The sequence below is a fragment of the Loxodonta africana genome, chromosome 3 (assembly GCF_030014295.1).
Source record: "Loxodonta africana isolate mLoxAfr1 chromosome 3, mLoxAfr1.hap2, whole genome shotgun sequence".
Lineage (NCBI taxonomy): Eukaryota > Metazoa > Chordata > Mammalia > Proboscidea > Elephantidae > Loxodonta > Loxodonta africana.
Window position 1 is genome coordinate 101449121 of NC_087344.1, and position 21515 is coordinate 101470635.

Genomic DNA, 21515 nt, shown 5'->3' on the forward strand with positions numbered 1-21515 from the left:
TTTAGGCCCACCCAGGACAAATTTTCTCTTGTGGAACTCAAAGTCATTTGATTAGGCATTTCTTAGGATTCTCTAGAGAAACAGAACCAGTGATATACATAACATACGTACATAAACCAAAACCTGTTGCTGCTGAGTTCATTCCAACTCATAGTGACCCTAAAGGATGGAGTAGAACTGCCCCATAGGGTTTCCAGTGAGCAGCTGGTGGATTCGAACTGCTGACCTTTGGTTAGCAGCCATAGCTCTTAACCACTGCCCCACCAAGGCTCCATATATATGTATACAACAGCATGAAACACTGTTCGGTCTGACACTATATCAGACAGTGTTCTACTGCTATTCATAAGGTTTTCACTGGCTAATTCTTTTCAGAAGTAGACTACTGAGTTCTTCCTAGTCTGTCTCAGTCTGGAAGCTCAGCTGAAATCTGTCTGCCATTGGTGACCCTGTTGGTATTTGAATACCAGTGGCATAACTTCCAGTATCACAGCAACATGCAAGCCCCCACAGTATGACAAACTGACAGATGCGTGAGGGATACACACACACACACAGAGAGAGATTTATTTCAAGGAAATGGTTCACATGATTGTGGGAGCTGGCAAGTCCAAAATCTGTAGGTCAAGCAACAGGCTGGCAACTTCTGCAGGCTTTTGTCCCAAGATCCATCAATTAGGTGACAGAGTGCAGAGTGAAGAGAGAGGGAGTTCTGACAAAATATTTATTTATAGTATGGAGGCAGAAAACACCCTAAGGAAACTGTTTTCAACTGATTGATTAATTCTATTACATTACATGATGGGAAATGATCTACGTTATACTAGATTGCATTATGAACAGCAACTAGACTAGCGTTTGACCAAACCACTGGGAACCCTAGCCTAGTCAAGTTGACACATAAAATTAACCATCAGAGGCATCTTAATTACAAATACAAAAATCCCTTTACCTTTGCAATATAGCATAACCTAATTATCAAGTGACATCTGTCATATTCACAGGTACTTCCTGTGAATTCAAGGGGAGGGGATTATACAGGGTATGCTCCTTAGAAGTGAGAATGGCGAAACTTCATCTCATTTACTTTGGACTTGTTATCAGGTGGGACCAGTCCCTGGAGAAAGACATCATGCTTGGTAAAGTAGAGGGTCAGGGAAAAGAGGAAGAACCTCGAAAAAATAGATTGACATAGTGGCTGCAACAAGGGGCTGAAACATGGCAATGATTTTGCAGATGGTGCAGGACCGGGCAGTATTTGTACGTAGAGTAGCTATGAGTTAGAACCAACTTGTGTGTACTGACAACAATGTACACCATTTTAGAATTCTGACTACCTCAAATATTAATGAGCAATCTGAAAGAATCTTTGTGAAAACTATGTTTGGCTGGTACTTTCAAGGTTTTCCTGTTGGACTTCACACTCATAAGTGCCTCCAAGGATCAAATTCACTGAATGAGTAGAATTTCATTTATGTTTGCCTTTGTCTGCTGAACACAATTGGGAAGGACTCAGGTAGGTCAGAAAAGTGGCAAAGTGGAGGGAAATTCAGAAATTCTGAATGGCTAGAAAACCAACGACAAGCCCAGAAGTTTCTTGAAATCTACTTGTTATTCTGTTTACCACCACTGGGTTTTTTATGGCAGTCAAATGGATGAAATGTCCCATTGAAACAAAATACTATGCTAGATTTCTATTAGCATAAAATTCATTCTATAAAATTCTTGATTTTTCTATATCAAACTTTAAAGTAGTATTTCCTCTTCGTTCCAGAAAAAAGGTAGCATTACTTTACCTGTAATCTTCAAAAAAATATGAAAATTTTAAAAATTATTCCAGTTGAAGTTTTACATCATTAAGAGAAATCCAATCAATCATTAATTTGTACAGTAATTGTGTAACAGTTGAGCATGGCTAATAGGTAAAAAAAAAAAAAATTTTTTTTCTTAACTAGGACTTTATTTTTGAAGTAATGTACACAAACCAAATTTGATTTCAAAAATAGAAGCCAGGATTAATGTTCTGTATTTTTAACCTAAAGCAGTTTACTAGCATTTTGAAATTTCATCAACTCAATTAAGAATAAGAAGCAAATTAACCAAAACATACATTATACATACAGAGAAAATATTAAAGTGTATAATAAGGAAATGTGCTCAATGCTTGTCTTTAAATATTGAAAGCACAGAGTAATTTTGAGATTCATGACAGCCTTAGGGTTCATATTACCTGACTGTGATAAATTTAGAAGATTATACATAGTTTGGTTTATTCTTCTTGTATGCAGACAGTGTTTCTTCCTTTAACCCTTTCAAAGAAAATTTGAATTTTGCTGTTTTGAACCCAGATACCAACTTGAATGTTCTTGATATTTGTTAATGCCTAAATTTTAGTTACAGCTCCCATCCCTTTAATAAGGGTAAATGTTGGGCTTAAATCATGTCAGTATTTCTGCAGTATTTAGAACTTTTGGAAGACATGATAACTTTTCTGTCAGTACAACCATTCGCTTTCTTTAATAAGGTTAGTTCAAATACTGGACTTCACCAGTGATTCCATTGTCTAAAAAAAAAAAAAAAAAGGCATCTTAAGAGTTTTGGCGTTTTCATTTTCTGTGTTATTTCTGTTTCGTGACACATAATTCAGGCATTAGACTGAATTTAAATCAGTGGACTGGTTGGCAGTCTAAAAATTGGTTTGCACAAAAGAGGTTTGAATGAATTGGGACATTTGTTTACATTTTGGTTGTTTTTTATTCCTTTAATTTTATTATTTGAAATTGCCTCCCAAATGTAATTAAATAATAATACCTTAAGTTAGGTAATCATCTTGGTCAAACTCGCTTGGCACAATCATGCTTCCTCCTCTGAGGCTGATTTTACTGACAGTAGATGTTGATTCAAAACCCCAATTCATCCTAACTGTGGTAGAACATGGGTATGGTGTGACTTAATGAATTTGCTTTTAATTTAAATCATATGAATATTGATCTAGAATGGATCTAATCCAGATTTCTCAAGTTAGTATGAAATCACATACCACTTCTTATTACACTTACATTTGACTGTCAAATGTTCTTAACAATTTATAATCTGTTCCTTTCTTGGGGTCAAAACCCCAAGGTTTGCTATGTCCAAGCATTCATTAGTAAAGTCACGGATAAAGCTGAGACCAGTACAAGTAGCTTGAACATCTTTCAGGACCATTTGGTGTGTTCCAGAACCTGTATTAGATATCCTGCAAAGCCGATAGAGAGGGAGCAAACCAGACATGACCTCTTATAGAATCTGCAATCACACTCCAGGGTCATGTTGTAGTATCTTGTTTAGCAAATCTGTGATCAGAAATAACAAGGGCATATTATTTCTAGACCAAACTAACTATTTCTGGGCAGATCTATACCTATAAAGTGCTTGGCATACTTAACAGCTGCTCAATATTACATGCTAATATCATTATTATTTTCATTACTTATTTTTCCAGTTTACCCAGATAATTCTCCGGTGTTGAAGTAGCCACCTTTATGGAGGATCCCAGAGGTTATGGGGGAAAGCATGGTGGCATAGTGGTTAAGTGCTGTGGCTGCTAAACAAAGGGTCGGCAGTTTGAATCCACCAGCTGCTCCTTGGAAACTCTGTGGGGCGGTTCTACTCTGTCCTGTAGGGTCACTATGAGTCGGAATCGACGGCCAGCTCTGGGTTTTTTTTTTTTTTTTTTTTAAAAGAGGTCATGGGCACAGAGAACAACTCTCCAAAAACACTGAAAAAGTTGAGCTCTACTTAATTAGAGAAGCAATAGCCCCCAAGTGGTCTGTTATTGGTAGAATAAATTGAAATCCATTACAGATTGCCTCATCTGCAGACCATTCTGTGACCTGTTTGTTCTGGTAAAAATTCAAAGCAATTCAAAACAAATTCTCCATTCACAAGTGGATTCCTTTTTTTTTTTAATTCTTTAAGTTTCATCTTTTAGGTTTCTCAAGGAGTTGTTCCTTAATTTAAACTGTGCTTATCAGTCTGTTCTTCTTGCCAGGAATGCCATCTCCAACCACACTGAAGAAGTCGGAGAAGTCTGGTTTCAGTAGCCCCTCGCCTTCTCAGACCTCGTCCCTGGGAACAGCATTCACACAGCATCACCGACCTGTCATTACAGGACCCAGAGGTGAGCCACTACACAGGGGCCCTCAGTTGTGCTTGAATGATGGCTTTGGGACCAGAGTAGCAAAATGAGAGACAATGAAGACTGCCCCAGAATGTTCCCAAAAGCAGTGAGTTTTCCAATCTCTTATCCTTGGACACAGCCTTGGAATATTAGGAACCCAGGAAATTTGGCAGAATCCCTGGGTGGTGTAAACAGTTAATACACTTGACTGCTCACCAAAAGGTTGAAGGTTCGAGTCCATCGAGAGGTACCTCGGAAGAAAAGCATAATGATCTACTTCCGAAAAGTCACCCACTGAGAACCCACATGGAGCACAGTTCTACCCTGGCACATATGGGGTTGTCACGAGTCGGAATCATCTCGACAGCAACTGGTAAGAGATTTGGCATCAAGTCCTTGATCCTCTTCTAATACAAAAAGGGACTAAGCCTGTTTCTTTGCCAGTGGGATTTTTTTAAAAAGGTGGGAGGTATTGAACCCAAGTCAGATCTGTCCCACAATTTCTGCTGTATTTGTGTGTGTGTGTTAGGTGAGTATATTTCCATATGGTCAGTTACCTGTTTTCAAGTAATAGCTGTTTTTGTAGTCTCTCATCTCTGCTGATTCCCTTTCCACGAAACCTGATTTCAATATGTGGCATTTTGTGTTGAGGTTGTTTGTATCAGGGTGTTGACGAGCAGGCTTCATTCACTCCTTTTGAAGTGGTAGATAGTTTGTCTGGTTCTCATTGCAATGTTTTCATTATTTTTGTCTTGTGTGCTTTTTAAGTTTATTATTAAAATGTGTCCACAAGAAATATGATTTGTATTTCACATTAAAACCTCAAGAGAATGTCAGCAAATCACTTAACTTGATCTTATTGCAAGATGAAAATATTTATTAGTTTGTTTATGAAACTCCCACGGTAGGAGTAGGAATAATTGTAACCATGTTTGCTTTCTTCCATCAAATTTTCGCTTAGGTAGGTCCTGTGATCTACCGGCTGGTACCATAAAACATCGTAGAAAGTTATAGTCTCTTGTCTACTTTGACTTACCTCTGGGAAAACTGATATTTCTTGCATTAATCTCAATGTTAGCCCCACAAATCAGAATCCCCTTATGAATACTCTGTATGCATCTTGCGAAAATACAGCAGTTGAGAGGGCTATCCAATGTATACGTGGAGAAATCACATTAAAGAAAATAAGTATTTTACGGAAACTTACTTGGTCCATCTTTGAACATCTTGTGATTGTTGGTAGAACTTTCTTAAGATTCCATATTATTTCACTTGTATGTATATGTACATGGTATAATCAGAGAAGCTTACCATATGTTTTTTTTTACTTGAAACCCTGCAGCTGAATTGGGTTATATGATCCCATAACTCTCTTTAAATGGGATAACCTTATATGCTACTCATAGTCAACATTCATTGAGCATGTAAACTCCAGTGGAGAATCAGAGATATGAAACCCTTTTAGTCAGAAGATTTAAGGTATCAAGGAGATAAAATATGTGTTGTTTCTCCTCTTTTTATGGTCAGGTTAGCATATTCCTCATGCCAAATGAATTTGAAAAGCAAAAGTTTCTGTAGGAACACAGAGGCGGGGATCATGAAGGTTCATTCATTCATTAAACAAAATTTATTGAGTGCCAGTCTCTATATAGGAATCCTTTGGTGATGCAAATGGTTAATGTGCTCAGCTGCTAACTGAGAGGTTGGAGGTTCAAGTCTACCCAAAGGCACCTCAGAAAAAAGACCTGGCAATCTACTTCTAAAAAATCAGCCATTCAGAACCCTATGAGGCATGGTTCTACTCTAACATACAGGGGGCCGCTATGAGTTGGAAGTGACTCAACAGCGACTGGTTAATCTCTATATAGGCAGTGGAGATCAACAGTTCCTGTCCTCATAGAGCACCCAGTCCAGCGCAGGAGAGAGACATACAAGAAAATAAGTATTTAGAAGATGATGTGAAATGTGCTGCTATCGATCACTTTGTATCACATAAAGAGACTTCAAAGTGCAGATAATGCTGAAGTTAAGTCTTAAAAGATGCATAGAAGACTGGAGGGCATTCGAAGCAAAGAGGAGATTCATGTGTAGCAAGATAGTAAAGACTGGAAAGAACAATGTGCTAGCAATCAGGAGAGTTGGGTAAGGCACCCTTTTGCCTTTCTGCTTACCTTCTGGATTTTTGAGCTATCACCAATAAAATGGGGACAATTCTGATGAATGAACCTTTCCTCCCAACCTCACATTCTTGAACAGAAACGAAAACCAAATAATATATGTATAGACTCCTTGAAGAGCATAAGGCAATGTGCATATATTATCATTTAGTCAATAAATATTAAGAGTGCCTACTATGTGTCTAGTCTTAGAACTATAGTTCTAATAATTAGTATAATGATTCTAGCACTAAACTTTGGGTGCCATGATGGGGAGCTTCTTCATGCAAGATGATGAAGCACGTTTATTAAAATGACTCATACTGAGGTAAACCAGAATGGACCTCCTTATCCCACAGCACAATAAGTTTTGATTTCCCGTTCGTATTCATATTTATAAAACTGTTTATGAGGAAAAGAGAAAGCTGCCTAGTTTCAATTATGGAATACCAAAGATTCTTTGTTTTCACCAGAATTCAAGATGGTTCCCAGCATCCTCGGTTCTCCTTTCTGGAAAGTCTACTCAGGTACCCATACTTACTGCACCCCACCCCTCTAGTGGTCTGGTGAAGGGAGTTGGAGTAGTTGAGATGAAATGCCTTAGTTGCATCTTTGTGGGAAGAATCATAGAGTTGAGATAGGCTAACGTGACATTTTTGACTAAGGCATCTTTAAAAGGTTTATATTCAGCCTCTCATTATTTAAGAAGTATTTACCACAAGTTCTGTATTCCCTTTTATTCTTCTGTGAACCATTTGGAAAGCTGACACTTGAAATTACGTCACATCTAGCACCAAGAGTTGGTGTTTGGAAAGATAAGGCTGAATTCGGTTAGGGAGAGTCTGACTAAGAGAGTCAGGGTAGAATACATGTGAGATGTGAACATAAAGGAAAATTCAGCTTCTGATGCTTTTTTTATTGTGTAGAGTTGCCACAACCTGAAACAGTACATCATTAGAGAAGTCAGACAATCAAACTTTAAAGGGACCTTGGAGAAGAGAAAAGTGTGTCCTATTACTAGGTTCCTGGGGTGGGGGGTTAAGGTGGGGGGCACTGTATACTGTACTCTTGCTCAGGGTCACGTGGTATATTCACCTCTGATCAGAAGCCAGGTTGCAAGTGCTTTCCCAAAAGTTCCTCATGGGAATACCTTGACTTAACAAGCACCAGTTAGCCAACAATAACTATGTGAAGTATCCCAGTGCCTAGGTCAAAGGTGATAACAGACTATAACAAAGCAAGTTCACCTCATTAAGAAAGCAACAGCTATATTTTTTTACTGCAAACAAAAGCTGTATTTATAAATTTGGTGGCCACCTTAGGAGAAAAAAAAAAAAAAAAGACTTGAAGGTTACCTCTTGAAAAGAGGTAATTTGGTATAGTAGTTAAGCACAAAAGCTTGGGGGTCAGATGGACCTGTGTTTGAATCTTGTCTTCACCATTTTTACCAAATGGGTGAACTTCATCCATTGTTTTACTTCTCTGAGGCATAGGTTTTTCATCTCTAAATTGGAGATCATAATCCCCACCTCAAAAGAATTTTATGATGTAAAGAGTAAATGAAATCATGTATTTATAGTTATTAGCACAGTACCTAGAAATAGAGTATCACGCAGGCCATGCAAACAATTAAATAATCCATTTTCATCCAGGCTTTGAAAATTTCATACTATCCCTCCTGCCTTTGCCTCTCAGCAACGCACTCATCTTCAAGACCCAGCTCAAGTACTACTTTCTACATGAAACCTCCTTGGCTCCACCTAGCCTGTCATCATCTCCCACCCCTTGAACTCCTATAGCCTTTAATGTCTGCACATTTACTTGAGGAGCTTTGTCTTGCTTTGTAAGTTAATGTGGGTGTCTCGGCACCCTCCTAGAGTGAAAACACGGAGGGAAGGACCTCTAACTTATACACTTTGGTATCTTCATTGTGACTTACAGAGTGGGTTATATATGCACAGATATGGGTTGAATGAATACAAAGTACTCAAAATACCCATGAATATACACAAAAGACACTTGTCCCCTCTCCCAAACTGATGGGCTCTCGTTGCTTCAGAAGAATCAGGATGATATGAAATATGTATATTTTGTAAAGTACTTTTTTTTTCTAAGGAATGTCCAAGATGGATTGTCCAACCATGGCCTTTCATCCAAAGAAAAACTTTGCAAGCTTATCTAAGCAGAGTTTTGATACTAAAAGCTATAGTTTTTCTTAGTTATGCTAAGTTCTAACCCCTTGCCTAGTTATATCATAAAGGTAGAGACGTGTAGTTTCTTAAAACAGGTCTTCCCTCTTATGGCATTATTTGTGGCTTTGATAAATCACTTAACCTTCAGCCTCAGCTTGGCCATCTGTATCATGGGGATAATGCTTTGCTATCTGTTTTTCTCGGTGGCATAATTAGGTAAATGGATTAAAGTACTTTGGAGTGTTTTGAGGAAAAAAAGGAAATTCAATTTTTAGTAAAGGTGCCTGTATCTCACTATACATAATTACAATTACCATGTACTTTAGGCTGAAAGATTGAGCTTTGAAAGACTTTCTTTTACCAATACTTAAAACGCCAACCATGATAAAGTATTTAATTATGATCATTTATCTTATCATGGGAATTGAAAAAAAAAACTTTGTTCTTCCTTTCATCCTTTCAAGAGCTTTTAAGTTTGCCTGATGATTTATAAGAATTTAACTCCTTTTGAGATTTGGAGTAATCAGTGATATTTTAGAGTTTCTTGAAAGTTTGAAGAAACTTATGTTTGAAACTTGTGTATCTGCCTTAGCTATTTTCAAAAACAACAAGATAAAGAATGATATTTACTTTATTTAAATGTTCTGCAGTAAGTAAAGTAACTCTGTGCTTTTGGAATTTAGAAATAGAGGAGACAGTAGTTAAAAGTAATTGGCAGCCCACTCCTAGGAATATATCCTAGAGAAATAAGAACCATCACACATGGATAGGCATATGCACACCCATGTTCACTGCCGCATTGTTCACAATAGCAAAAAGAGGGAAACAACCTAAGTGCCCATCAACAGATGAGTGGATAAACAAATTATGGTATATACACACAACAGAATACTATGTAACAATAAAGAACAATGATGAATCTGAGAAACATCTCACAATATGCATGAATCTGGAAGGCATTATGCTAGTGAAATAAGTCAATCACAAAACGACAAATATATGAGCCCACTGTTATAAAAAGCCAAGAATAGGTTTACATACAGAAAAAAAAAAATCTTTGATGGTTACGAGGAAGGGGAGGGGAAATCACTAACTAGATAGCAGACAAGTGCCTTAATTTTGGTGAAGGAAAAAAACACACAAAATGGGGGAAGTCAGAACAACTTGATTAAGGCAAAGCCATAGAAGGTTCCTAGATACATCCAAACTACTTGAGAGACCAAGTTACTGGGGCCAAGGGCTGGAAACCATGGTCTCAGGGGACATTTAGGTCAATTGGCATAACATAGTTTAGTAAGAAAATATTCCACGTTCTAATTTGGTGAATAGTGTCTGGGGTTTTAAAAGCTTGTGAAAAATGTCTAAAATACATCTATTGGTCCCATCATATTTGGAGCAAAGGAGAATAAAGAAAACCAAAGACAGAAGGAAAATATGAGTCCAAAAGACTAGTGAACCACATGAACCACAGCCTTCACCAGCCTGAGCCCACCAGAACTAGATGGTGCCACCACCGACCTCTCTGATAGGAATTATAACGGAGGATTACAGACAGAGTGGGAGAAAAATGTAGAACAAAATTCAAATTCACAGAAGAAGACCAGACTTACTGGTCTGACAGAGACTGGAGGAACCCCCGAGATTATGTCCCCCAGACACCCTGCTAACTTGAGCCTGAAGCCATATAAACAATAACACACGTGAGCGATGAGCTTCTTATTTCAATCAAGTAAGTATAGGAGACCAGCTGGGCAACACCTATCCAAAAGCAAAGAGGAGAAGACAGGAAAGGGGCAGGAAACCTGGACAAATGGACACGGGAACCCAGGGTAAAGGGAAAGGGGGAGAGTGCTGACACATTGTAGGGATTGCAACCAGTGTCTCAAAAGTATGTATAAATTTTTGAATGAGAAACTAATTTGCACTGTAAACTTTCACCTAAAACACAATGAAATTAAAAAAAAAAAGTAATTGGCAGATAAGCATTTACTGAGCTTCGTCTAGAACCATAGAATTTCAGAATCCTAAAGAATTGTAAGACACACTGGGAATTTTCTGGTCAGCTCCTAACCAAAAGGTTGGCAGTTTGTATCCACCAGCTGCTCCTTAGAAGCCCTATCAGGCAGTTTTACTCTGTCTTATAGGGTTGTTATGAGTCGGAATCAACTCGACAGCCACAGGATTTTTATATTGACTAAGGATGTGTTTTGCTGCAAGTAACAGAAATTGTGACTAAGAGTAAAAAAAAAAAGCTTGGGAAAATTAGGAGTTGCATTTTTCTCACATAAAAAAAGTGTATGACCCAGGGCTGTTATGTTATCTCCATTTTGTTTTATGATGCTATCAAGGATCCAGGTTTCTTCTCTTAGCCCTGCTTAAAAAAAAAACAAACCCAGTGCCGTCGATTCTGACTTATAGAGACCCTATAGGACAGAGTAGAACCGCCCCATAGAGTTTCCAAGGAGCGCCTAGCAGATTTGAACTGCTGACCCTTTGGTTAGCAGCCGTAGCACTTAACCACTACACCACCAGGGTTTCCAGCCCTGCTTAGTGGGTCATTTTTATCTTCATGCTGTGGCCTCATGGTCATAATGTAGCCCCCTGCACTCCAACCTTACATCTGCATCCCAAGCAGGAAGGAAGAAAAGGCAAGGGCAAAGTGCTTGCCCGCTCATTTTGCCACCTTTTATAGAATCTTACCCAGCAGGGTCAAACCTATGTCACATGATCACCTCTAGCTGCAAGGGAGGCTGGAAGAATCGAGATTTTTAGCTAGGCATATAGTCACTCTATAAAATCAGGGCTTTATAAGTAGGTAAATGGAAAAAAAAAAATGCTGATTAGCAATTAGTAATGTTCTCCATGGTACTCCTACAGATGAGAGATCTAAGATGCCCAGAGCCAAGACTAGAAACCAGTCTCCAGGTCGGTGCCCTTTCTACCATATCAGTGTCTTCTATCTCCCAGTCCTCCAAACTGGGAGAAATAAATTGCATTCATTTAAATAATTAGTTTGTTTTCATGTTTTTTTAATCAGTCAAAGATACAACATAGCCATTTAGGTATTTTGATAAGCATGCCATAACTAGTATTATCATATGGTGTTTTTTTAGTAAGAGCCATAAACAAATCACTTGACCGGCCTTTTTTATTAGCCCCTGAATCCTTGCTACTGGTAAATGCAGGGTTTCTGTTAGATTGAAGTCACTTCAAAACACATTTTTTAAGGCCAGTTTGGCTTTTTTCAATGTTGACATCAGCTTGCAAACTTCCATTACCCTCTGGAGACTCATCAGTTCTTTTCACAAATATTTATCAAGCACTCGCAATGCTCAAGGTGCTGTCTTAGTTGCTGAGTAGAGTGGACAAGAGAAACATGGCTTCTGCCCTCAGAGCGCTTCCTGCTAGTGGATGGAGGCAGCTGTACTGCTGTGATAGGAGGAGTACAGCCTGGAGGGAATGAGGGGGAAGGCATCTTAACAAAGAACTGCGATAACATTTGGCACTTTGCAAGCCCAAAGAAGCACAAAACTTAACCCCTATCCTCAAGCAGTCCACCTTCTCATTGTAACCACGCAAAACTGAGCAACAGCGAAGAAATCATGCTATTCGATAACTAAGTACCGAGGAATTAACACATAAAAATGTGAGCAGGAGGCTACCTACTTTATGAACCTAAAAGGGAGTTTAGAAGTAAAATTGCCCTGATTCTGAAAATATGCATAAGATATGTTTAAACAATAGCCGTATAAACCAAAGATTTATTGCTCAGCTTTCGAAGACTCACGCCAGTTTCTGAATGGAGAGGTAGTAGAAGTTTATATGCTCTATAAACTTCTCTAAGTCCATGATCCTCAAAGCTCACACAGGAACCCTGCTCTTTAGTGATGAAACATCTGAGAGTCTGAAGTCAACAATATCTCCCAGTTTGGCCAAGAAAAATATACTGCAGAGAATAATGAGAATTAAGATTACGTTCCAGGAAGTTGAGGTCACCAGGACAGGTTGGAGTAGATTCATAATATACTTAGACAACAGTAAAGGAGAGGGAGGTAAAATATGAAGGCAATAGATGTCACTAAATGGCAGGGACCGTTAGGACAGGAACTACGTCTTTATTATTCATCCCTGTATCCCTCAGCCTGGTGCCTGGCGTATGGAAAGCATTCAATAAGTATTTGTTGAATAAATGAACAAATGCATGGATTTGATTGAAGACAGAAAGTTTGAGAATAATAGGGAGTTCCTTCTACCCCCTGGGTGTAATAATAATATAATATTCAAATACAAAAGGAATAACACTTAGCAAAGTGTATATAGCATTTATAAGTGCTCTATATATGTGATTTTAAGTCAGAGTTGCCACCTTAATAGGCATTGAGAGAAATGCTGAGCTCAAAATTGTGTGGTCTCCCTTTTAAAGAATATTTGCTGTGGTATTTTAACGTTGTCTGTCTAAACTGAAGACCCTCAAGAAGGAGTGTTCTTGGTGCTTCACCACTACTATAAATATGTCACCCTCTCCTGGCATAGACCCCCAAGGGGTAGATTTGCTCAGCCTTCTTGTATCATATCCACAAAATTTTGTCTTTTAGGAAAGCTTTTAACTTAGTTGTAGAACATGCCTGTGCCTCTTTCAGTGGAACTGGATCTTATATGTCTCTTGTAGTTCAGTGCAGTTGAATCATCTTGGGAAATGAGAAGCAATTCAAGTACCTGTTGCTAACAAGGTGCTGAAATAATCTGCCAACAGACACAAGGTGTTTACTTATCATTGGAGTATGTTGTTTGAGAAAACATTGTATTGTCTTTCTACAATAAGAATTGCCAGAATTGTTTCTCAGATGCAGGCATTGTAGACTTAACAAGTCCCACCTTTGCGGAACATAGAAAAGAGAAGCAAGAGGACTTGTGAACATTATTAGTCAAGATTAGCTCAGGTGTCAGTGCCCAGCCTAATGGAAACGTTATCGGTGGGATTCAAAGTAACTGGGTAGTAAAGAGGAAGGGCAGTTTTTTAGCAAAGGCCCTTTAAGTACCTAGTTCAGGAAATTATTAAATTCATTAGCCAGATACTTACAACCAGCTATTACTGCCCAGCCAAAGGAAAAAACAGTGCCAGCAAATGTTTTAAAACTACAACTAAACAAAAGTCAGGAAGCGTGTAATTAAAACTGTACCTTTATTGTATTGTAAAGAGTATCACTGTGACATGGAAAATATTTAAGGGAGAAGGCTGTTTAGCTAATTTGTCTGCAAGTGAACTGCTTAGTGGAGAACTATCCTAAATTAACTGTAAGGCCACCCACTGAGCCAACCTCATAAAGGGCCGTGGCTGCTCAGCTTGGTTTTGTGTAACCGTTCAATAATTACTAGATAAATGCATAACTAAAAGCCCTATTACACTAATAATTTGTACTGAGATAGATGTGTGGGACACCCTGCTGGGTTAATTTGTCATCCCCACAGCAAACTTCTGAAGAGAGCTCTTCTGCAGGGGAATCGTTAATTTGTTCCAGGGAGGGCAGGTTAGAGCAGTAAGACCTCTTGACTACTTCATCTCTTAAAGAGGCAACATGCCCTCAGGGTGAGTGCCAAAGAGAAGAATAGGGTGATTAACCAAGTGGACCTAGATTTAAACTCATCTTGACAAAAGAAGCTGCTTTCTCTTGGAATTCCTTGTCCCTTCACACACATGCACCAACACACACACACACAAAGGACACACATGTGCACACATGGCGATGCACATATACACAGACATGCACGTGCACACACGTACCATGGCTCCACATGTGCATACACAGCGAAGGCAGTGGTTCTGAGCAAGGTTCCTTAGAAATTCCTTCACTGATAAGATTTCCAGGTATCCCTTGTACAGTAAATCACATAATGAGATAAGTCCCTACAGTTCTTTCTTACTGGTTTCAGTTAATCTAATGTTAATTCCATGTTTAGATCCCTTATTTATATTCCTTTTCTCCAAGTGGAATAAAAAATTCAAGATTGAACTTGTATCTCCTCTTTATGTGAAATGTTTTCTTCCATCCCTCTCTCACATACACTCAATTGCTGCTTTAAATATGAAACACACGTTTAAGCTTCAGTGCAGGGTTTTCAACCTCCCCTATTGACAGAACCATAAATCATGTTAAACTTAAGTGAATTACTGTAGCATGGAACTGTAGCTTTAACAATGTTTATGTAGTATCAGCTTATCATCCATGTAGGATAAAGGAGGTGAACACTGAATCTCAAAATGGGAATGTACGGTCCTGTTAAGGTGGTTGCAGTCTCACAGAGAGTGATCCATTCCATGGCTGGATCCTTTGAACTTTTGAAACCAGCGTATTTAATCACCCACATGTATGTGATGTTTTTTAAAAATGTGTGTTTCCACAGTAAATTTACATTTGTCATTTGCCATTTCTTTATATTAAATGGAAGTTGCTTTTTCCTCCAGCAATTCCTTTTTCTTGGATACAAAACACATGTAAGCACCATCAGAGTTGCCAGGCTTTATTACAGTAATAAGAGGCCTCCAAGAAGAAAACCTGTTGCTGTCGAATCGATTCCAACTCATGGTGACCTTGTGGGACAGAGTAGAACTGCCTTATAGGGTTTCCAAGGAGTAGCTAGTGGATTTGGACTGCCGACCTTTTGGTTAGCAGCTGAGCTCTTAATCATTGCACCACTAGGGCTCCAATAAGGGGCTTATGAATAAAGACCTCTGAAAAATAATTCAGATGAAAGCAGCCAAGTACAGTTAAAAGAACATGGTCTTTGGAGTCAACCAGAAGATAATTCAAATCATGGCCAACCACTTTGGTTCTGTGTAAGCTTCCGCAAGTCACTTTTCCTCTACCAGCCTTTGTCTTCCCACCTATGATATACTTTAAAGAGTTAATAGGAGGAGAAAATGAAATGGCATACATAGAGGACTTGGTACGTAGTAAATATCCAATAAGTGTTAATGATCTCTTAGGCTCCCCCGAGCCCTATGTCATTATTTGCTTTCTTTGTATGTGATTCTCTTTAAATGATTCTCATGTCCTTGGTTCCTCACTCCCCATCCCTAGTTCTCTCTTTCTGCCTGCTTTGTGGGTGGGGAAAGAGCATGTTCTTCTCCTCTTAGCTAGGAGACGTGTGTCTGGAAGAAGAGATATGGTCTCGGTGAAGTGAGCAAGCATGGTCACTCCATCTCATCCTCTTGTTATGGTTGGAAGAACAGGAAAATCTCCCCATGGAGCAAGTGGCCGTTCTCCCATGACTGGTTGCCCCTCAGCTATGCACATGGTAGGGACTTCACTTGGATATGCCTTCATTTGGTCGTGGCTCTTTCTAAAGGGTTAAATACCTTTTTTTTTTACAGGAATAGGTAAAGCCAGGACTGGACTGGGAAATTATTGGTCCTAAAATGGAAGGACTGGACTTACTTGATACAAATATGTCATAACCAAAAGAAAAAAAACCACCACCATCGAGTCAATTCCGGTGCTTAGTGACCCTATGGGACAGAGTAGAACTGCTCCATAGAGTTTGCAAAGCTGTAATCTTTATGATAGCAGATTGCCACATCTTTCTCCAGTGGAGCAGCTGGTGGGTTCAAACTGCCAACATTTAGGTTAGCAGCCGAGTGCTTTAACCACTGTGCCACCAGGGCTCCTTAAGTAACTCGTAAGCCTTCTATGTTTTCTTAACTTTCACTTTTACATTTGCCTTCCTAAAATATCCAAATTCTTCTAGAAGATGGAAATCTATATTTTTTTAAGCTATCAGCATATCTTTGTATTAAATTTAATTCAGCAAATAGGTATTGAGAACTTATTATCTACCAAGCACTAGGCTCTAATGAACAAGCCAGACATGGTTCCTGCCCTAGCAGAAAAGACAGGCATAAAACAAATAAATAATAAATAAGTAAAACAAATAATTACTGCTATGATAAGTTTAATGATAGGGGGACCAGAGATGACTGAGGGCTAATATAGCAGAGGTATTTAATGTATTTATGAGGATTTGAGTTTATTTGTGTCAGTTTGCGTGAGTCGCTCCCTGGGTGGTACAGATAGATGGTTAATACAGTAGACTGCCCACCTAAAGGTGGGAGATATGAGTCCTTGAAAGAAAGGCCTGGTGATCTACTGAAAAGTCAGTCACCGAAAACCCTATGGAGCACAGTTCTTCTCTGACACACATGGGGTTGCCATGCATTGGAATTGACTCTATGGCAACTGGTTTTCTTCTGCTGACATATAAATTTGGAACATCTTGGCATCCCTCAGGGATATCTCTAGAAGTCTTCCTGTATTCCTAAATCCCTGAAGATTTATAATGAGAGTTGTTGAATTGTTGCAGACCCGATAATGAATTTGAGATATGTCAATAAGGACTCTTTCAAGTGAAAGAAACCCAACAAAATTGTTTAACTATTGCCTCAAAAAGAAAATAATGTGTTGGTTCATATAACTGACAAATCTAGAGGTATATGACTTAAGATAGAACGAGATCCAGGTGATTCAGTACCTTCAGGAATCTCTAGCTCTGTCTCTGAGCTCTGTGGTCTTCTCTACGAGCTTCATTTTTCAGCCGACTCTCCTCCAATTGTGGCACAGTTGGTGTATTAGCTTTGGGCTTAATTCCTATCAGTTTAGCAATCCCAAAAGAAAACAGCTTTTTGACAACCGATCTAGCGCAAGTCCTACCCCTGGGTGCTGATGGCTCTGATTGGCCTGGTTTAGGTCATTTGCTCACTTTCAAACCAATCCTTATGTCCAGAAAGATAATAATTTCTCATTGGTTTGGCCTGAGTCACATACACACCCTGGAACCTCCACCTTAAGCACTAGACTGAGGCTGAGGGAAGGGTAATTCCCCAAAGAAACATTAGAGCTCTGTTTCCAGAAGAAGGGGTGAAGGACTGCTGGAGGCAAAAGTAATAGCTGTCTGCTACAGGTGGTAACAACATAGCTGTTGTGAGCGCTGGGCAGTGGGCTCTGCTTCCTCAAGAGCCAGGGGATTTGTAATTTTAATCCTGAGTAAAACTCAGGCCTTAGGAAACTGGCGATCAGTGCATGCCATGGATCTCCAGGGTCGCTTGAAAATAGTTTAGCCGATTACCAGTTACCTAGTGTTGATATATTGCATTGTATGATCCTGATTACTCTTCATATACCTTAGTTCATTCTAAAAAACAATTCCAAGAAAAATCACCCAAAGTGTAGTATACTGTCTGGAACATAGTAGATTCTCAGCACATATTTGTTGAATGAATGTATTAGGCACTTGCATACATTAATTCTAATTCTCAGAAAAATCTTTTAAATCAGTGCTATTAAGTTTAATGAAAGGGGGACCAGCCAAGGAAATGCAGACTCCGAAATGCTAAATAACTTTGCTCAAAGTAGCATAGGAAGTGAATGACACCATTTGATTTCAAACCCAGGGCAGTCGGGTTCTAAAACCCATTCAAGACATATGATTGCTGTTATGCAATGGAGGAAACTAAGGAGCACAGAGGCCAGACACAGAGCTAGTTGATGCCCAAGTGTGGAGAAATTTGGTCCTCTGACTTCAGACACTGGACTAATTCTTCTCATGCTTCCTCTTCTTGTATGTAATCTGCCAACAGTGGATATAAATTATCAAATCCAATTGGGTGAATTCAGGAGGGTACTTTGAAAGCAACTAATGCTTTACTAATTGTGTCGCTCAGAAACAAGGGCTTACAAAATGTAAACCTGACAGTTTGGTAGGGCAAATGCCACAGATCAACCCATGCCTTTATGTTTGTTGGAGAGTTTTGTTTATTTGATTGTTTTCTTGTCTTTTTTTTTTTTTTTTAATGTAGGGAAATACTTGCAAACAACATAGCACTTATTTATTTTTTAAGAAGCTTAGCACCTCCATGGATCTTACTTTCAAGCTTAATTTTCTCATGACTGCTTTTTTAAATTCCAATGTATTTCCAACAGGTTGTTGGAGGATTCCCTGCCTATTTCTGTTAACTTCTGTAATATCCAGCCTACGTTTTTTTTTTTTTTATGATAGTTGGTGTTTTCTCACATAATTGTTTTATTTTTTTTAATTCATTCTTTATCTCTTGTCTCATGGTATTGGTTGCATATTACATAGAAGCTCAAGTTCCCTTCAAGGAACTGGGTTCTTGTGAACTTTGCTTATTAAACAGTCACTCTTCATAGTTCCGGTAATCACAGCTGTTACATGGTGGTTGATCGCATTTCACGTCAGCCATCATGGCAGCTTAGCCAATTAGTGTGCAAACACGGTCGATTTGGAGAAGATGTCCTGTTGGGATCCAAAGGCTGGGGCTATATCATACAGAAGTTGAACTAGCACATTTGGGGTTTTTAAAACTTGAAATGTTATAGCCTTCCTAAAGCCAACCTTTGTTAAAAATTTGAGTGGAGATATACCCTATAACTTAATATCACAGAGATTTTTTAAAAACAATTTTAAAGGCACATATAATGCTCCCTTGTTTCAGATTTTTTAGATCTTACTATGGATCAGTTGCACTGAGTTATTTGTAAATGTCACCTCAGAGACTGAATTCCATATACCCACAGGAATTTAAAGCTTGGTGTGAGCTTCAGTGATGGTTCAGTTTCAACTCATCAGCTTCTAGATGAGAAAACTGGAGGAGAGAGAAGTTGCCCATATTTATAAGCCAGATAGTGGTAAAAACTAAACCAAAACTCAGGTTCCTTTATCTAATCAGGAAATTTTCCCATAAAATACCCCAGATCTTCTAGAAATGTTTTTAGCTGTCAACATATATTAGATCTCTGATAAGCAACTCCCAATAATGAACATTTGGGCCTCTCAAGAGAGATAATGGATATCTTCATTGTGTCCCTGTTTGGGGAGACCAAAGGAAGTCCATGCTCAGAGTCTGGTTAGGTCAGAAGTATTCCTGGATAACGAGTCTACATGGTGAAAGAAGAGGTCAGTGTGGACACTCAAAGTGGACTGTCAAGGATTGTAGGTCTAAGTGAAAAATAGAGTCTAGAGGGAGACAGCCCATGGTCCTAAATTTCTAGGTTAAGACCCTGAGGGTTAAACAGAGAGAGAGATTCAAAATACGATTAATCAACATAGAGTCTTTTCAGGCCATTGTATTTGTTGTATCTTTGACTATTAGGTTAAGGTTGTTGCTCTTGCTGTTTCTGCTTTGGTTTTGCATTTAATTGTTCATGGGATTAACTTGAAGACCCTCATGTTATAGCCATATGGGTAAGCTGTTCTCCTTTATTGATATTTATGTACTCATTTGTTCAAGACACAGAGAGGCAACAGTTACTTCTTCCTCCATCACCCCTTTCCCTCCATGTTCTAGCACTCAGAGCAGGTCCTAGCACACATGAGCAAATTCCAGTATTACTCATTTCTCATCCCCATCCTTGCCTTTCCACAATAGTACTTAAAGGAAGCTTTTTATTGATCACTTGACCATATGGTCAGGAATTATGCCATGTGACTTGCATACATTCTCATTTAATCCTCACACAAATGTATGAGACGCTATTACCTCATTATACAGATGACAAAACAGTTGTAGAGGAACTCAGAAACTTGAAACATAGCAAGTAAGTGATAGAACTGGAATTTAAGCCTATGTCCATCTGACTCCAAAACCCATGGTCTTTATATTACACATGCTGCCTTTCTGATTCGTATGTTGAACTTGGAATGATACCCAAACGCGGGGGTGGTCAACTAGCACAGATCAAGGCAGAAAAATATTAAGTAATGATGAAAAAGGACAAAGAGCTATGAAGGAGAGTTAGTAGAGGTAAAGAAAACAGATTGCTTTAGAAAAGCTTCAGAAAAACGAGGCTGGTAGAGACAAGGGCATGGTTTGGTAGAGAAAGGGTGGGAGAAGCAGTAATTTTCAAGGGCTCCACTGATAGACAGAACATGGTAGGTATTTAGAGAGAAAACAAGAATTCTGTGGATCTAGACCAGGGTCTGACAGACTACAGTCCAAAGGCCGGATCCAGTCTACTACCTGTTTTTGAAAATAAAGTTTTTTTGAAATATAGCCAGACTCATTTGTTTATATATTGTCTGTGGCTGCTTTTGCCCTATAGTAGCAAAGCTGAGTAATTGCAACAGAGACCATATAGCCTGCAAAGCCTATATTATTTACTATCTGGCCTTTACAGAAAAGATTTGCTGACCCCTGATTTAGACTATAAGCCAGAGCCTTCAAACAGGAAAAGTCTTTAAGTAGCTAGAATTGATCAAGACAAAAATCAGAAAAGACCTTGGCTTCTCTCTCACTCTCTCTGTCTCTTTTTTTTTTTTTTTTGGCGGGGGCGGGGGTGTGTTGTCTGTTTTTCCAAAATTCATTGGAATTTGATCTCTACCCAGATATTGTTGTTAGGTGCCATAGAGTCGGTTCTGACTCATATCAACCCTATGTACAATAAAACGAAACACTGCCTGGTCCTGCACCATCCTCATAATCGTTGCTATGTTTGAGCTCATTATTGCAACCACTGTGTCAGTCCATCTTCTTGATGGTCTGCCCCTTTTTCGCTGACCTTCTACTTTACCAAGCATGATGTTCTTCTCCAGGGATTAGTCCCTCCTGATAACATGTCCAAAGTATGTGAGACAAAGTCTCGCCATCCTCATTTCTAAGGAGCGTGCTATCTGTACTTTTTCTAAGACAGATTTGTTGGTTCTTCTGACAGCCAATGGTATATTCAATATTCTTTGCCAACACCGTAATTCAAAGGCATCAGTTCTTCTTTGGTCTCCCATATTCATTGTGCAGCTGTCGCATGCATATGAGGCAATTGAAAACACCATGGCTTGGGTCAGGTGCACCTTAGTCCTCAAACTGGATTTATAATTCAAATGGAATAGAAATATATCAACCATCTTGGAAGCCTAATGTAGCATAAAGTTGCTTTGTCCAGTAGCAATAATATAAAAATACTGGTGTTTTGCAAGCCATCATGCAGTGTCCTATAT

At 38.9% G+C, this 21515-nt stretch overlaps 1 protein-coding gene across 5 annotated transcripts in view; it reads left to right on the forward strand.

The window, feature by feature from the left end:
• The window catches only part of NFIA (nuclear factor I A), a 418368-nt gene that overhangs the window by 329431 nt on the left and 67422 nt on the right, over positions 1-21515 (forward strand). For 4 of the 5 annotated variants that reach the window (XM_023549533.2, XM_010591225.3, XM_003411049.4 and 1 more), the window contains exon 7: positions 4034-4162. In XM_023549533.2, coding sequence (XP_023405301.1) covers positions 4034-4162 — 129 coding nt within the window. Of the gene's footprint in view, positions 1-4033; positions 4163-6791; positions 18326-21515 lie in introns of those variants that run through there. The other variant, XM_064282054.1, reaches the window with a different exon arrangement.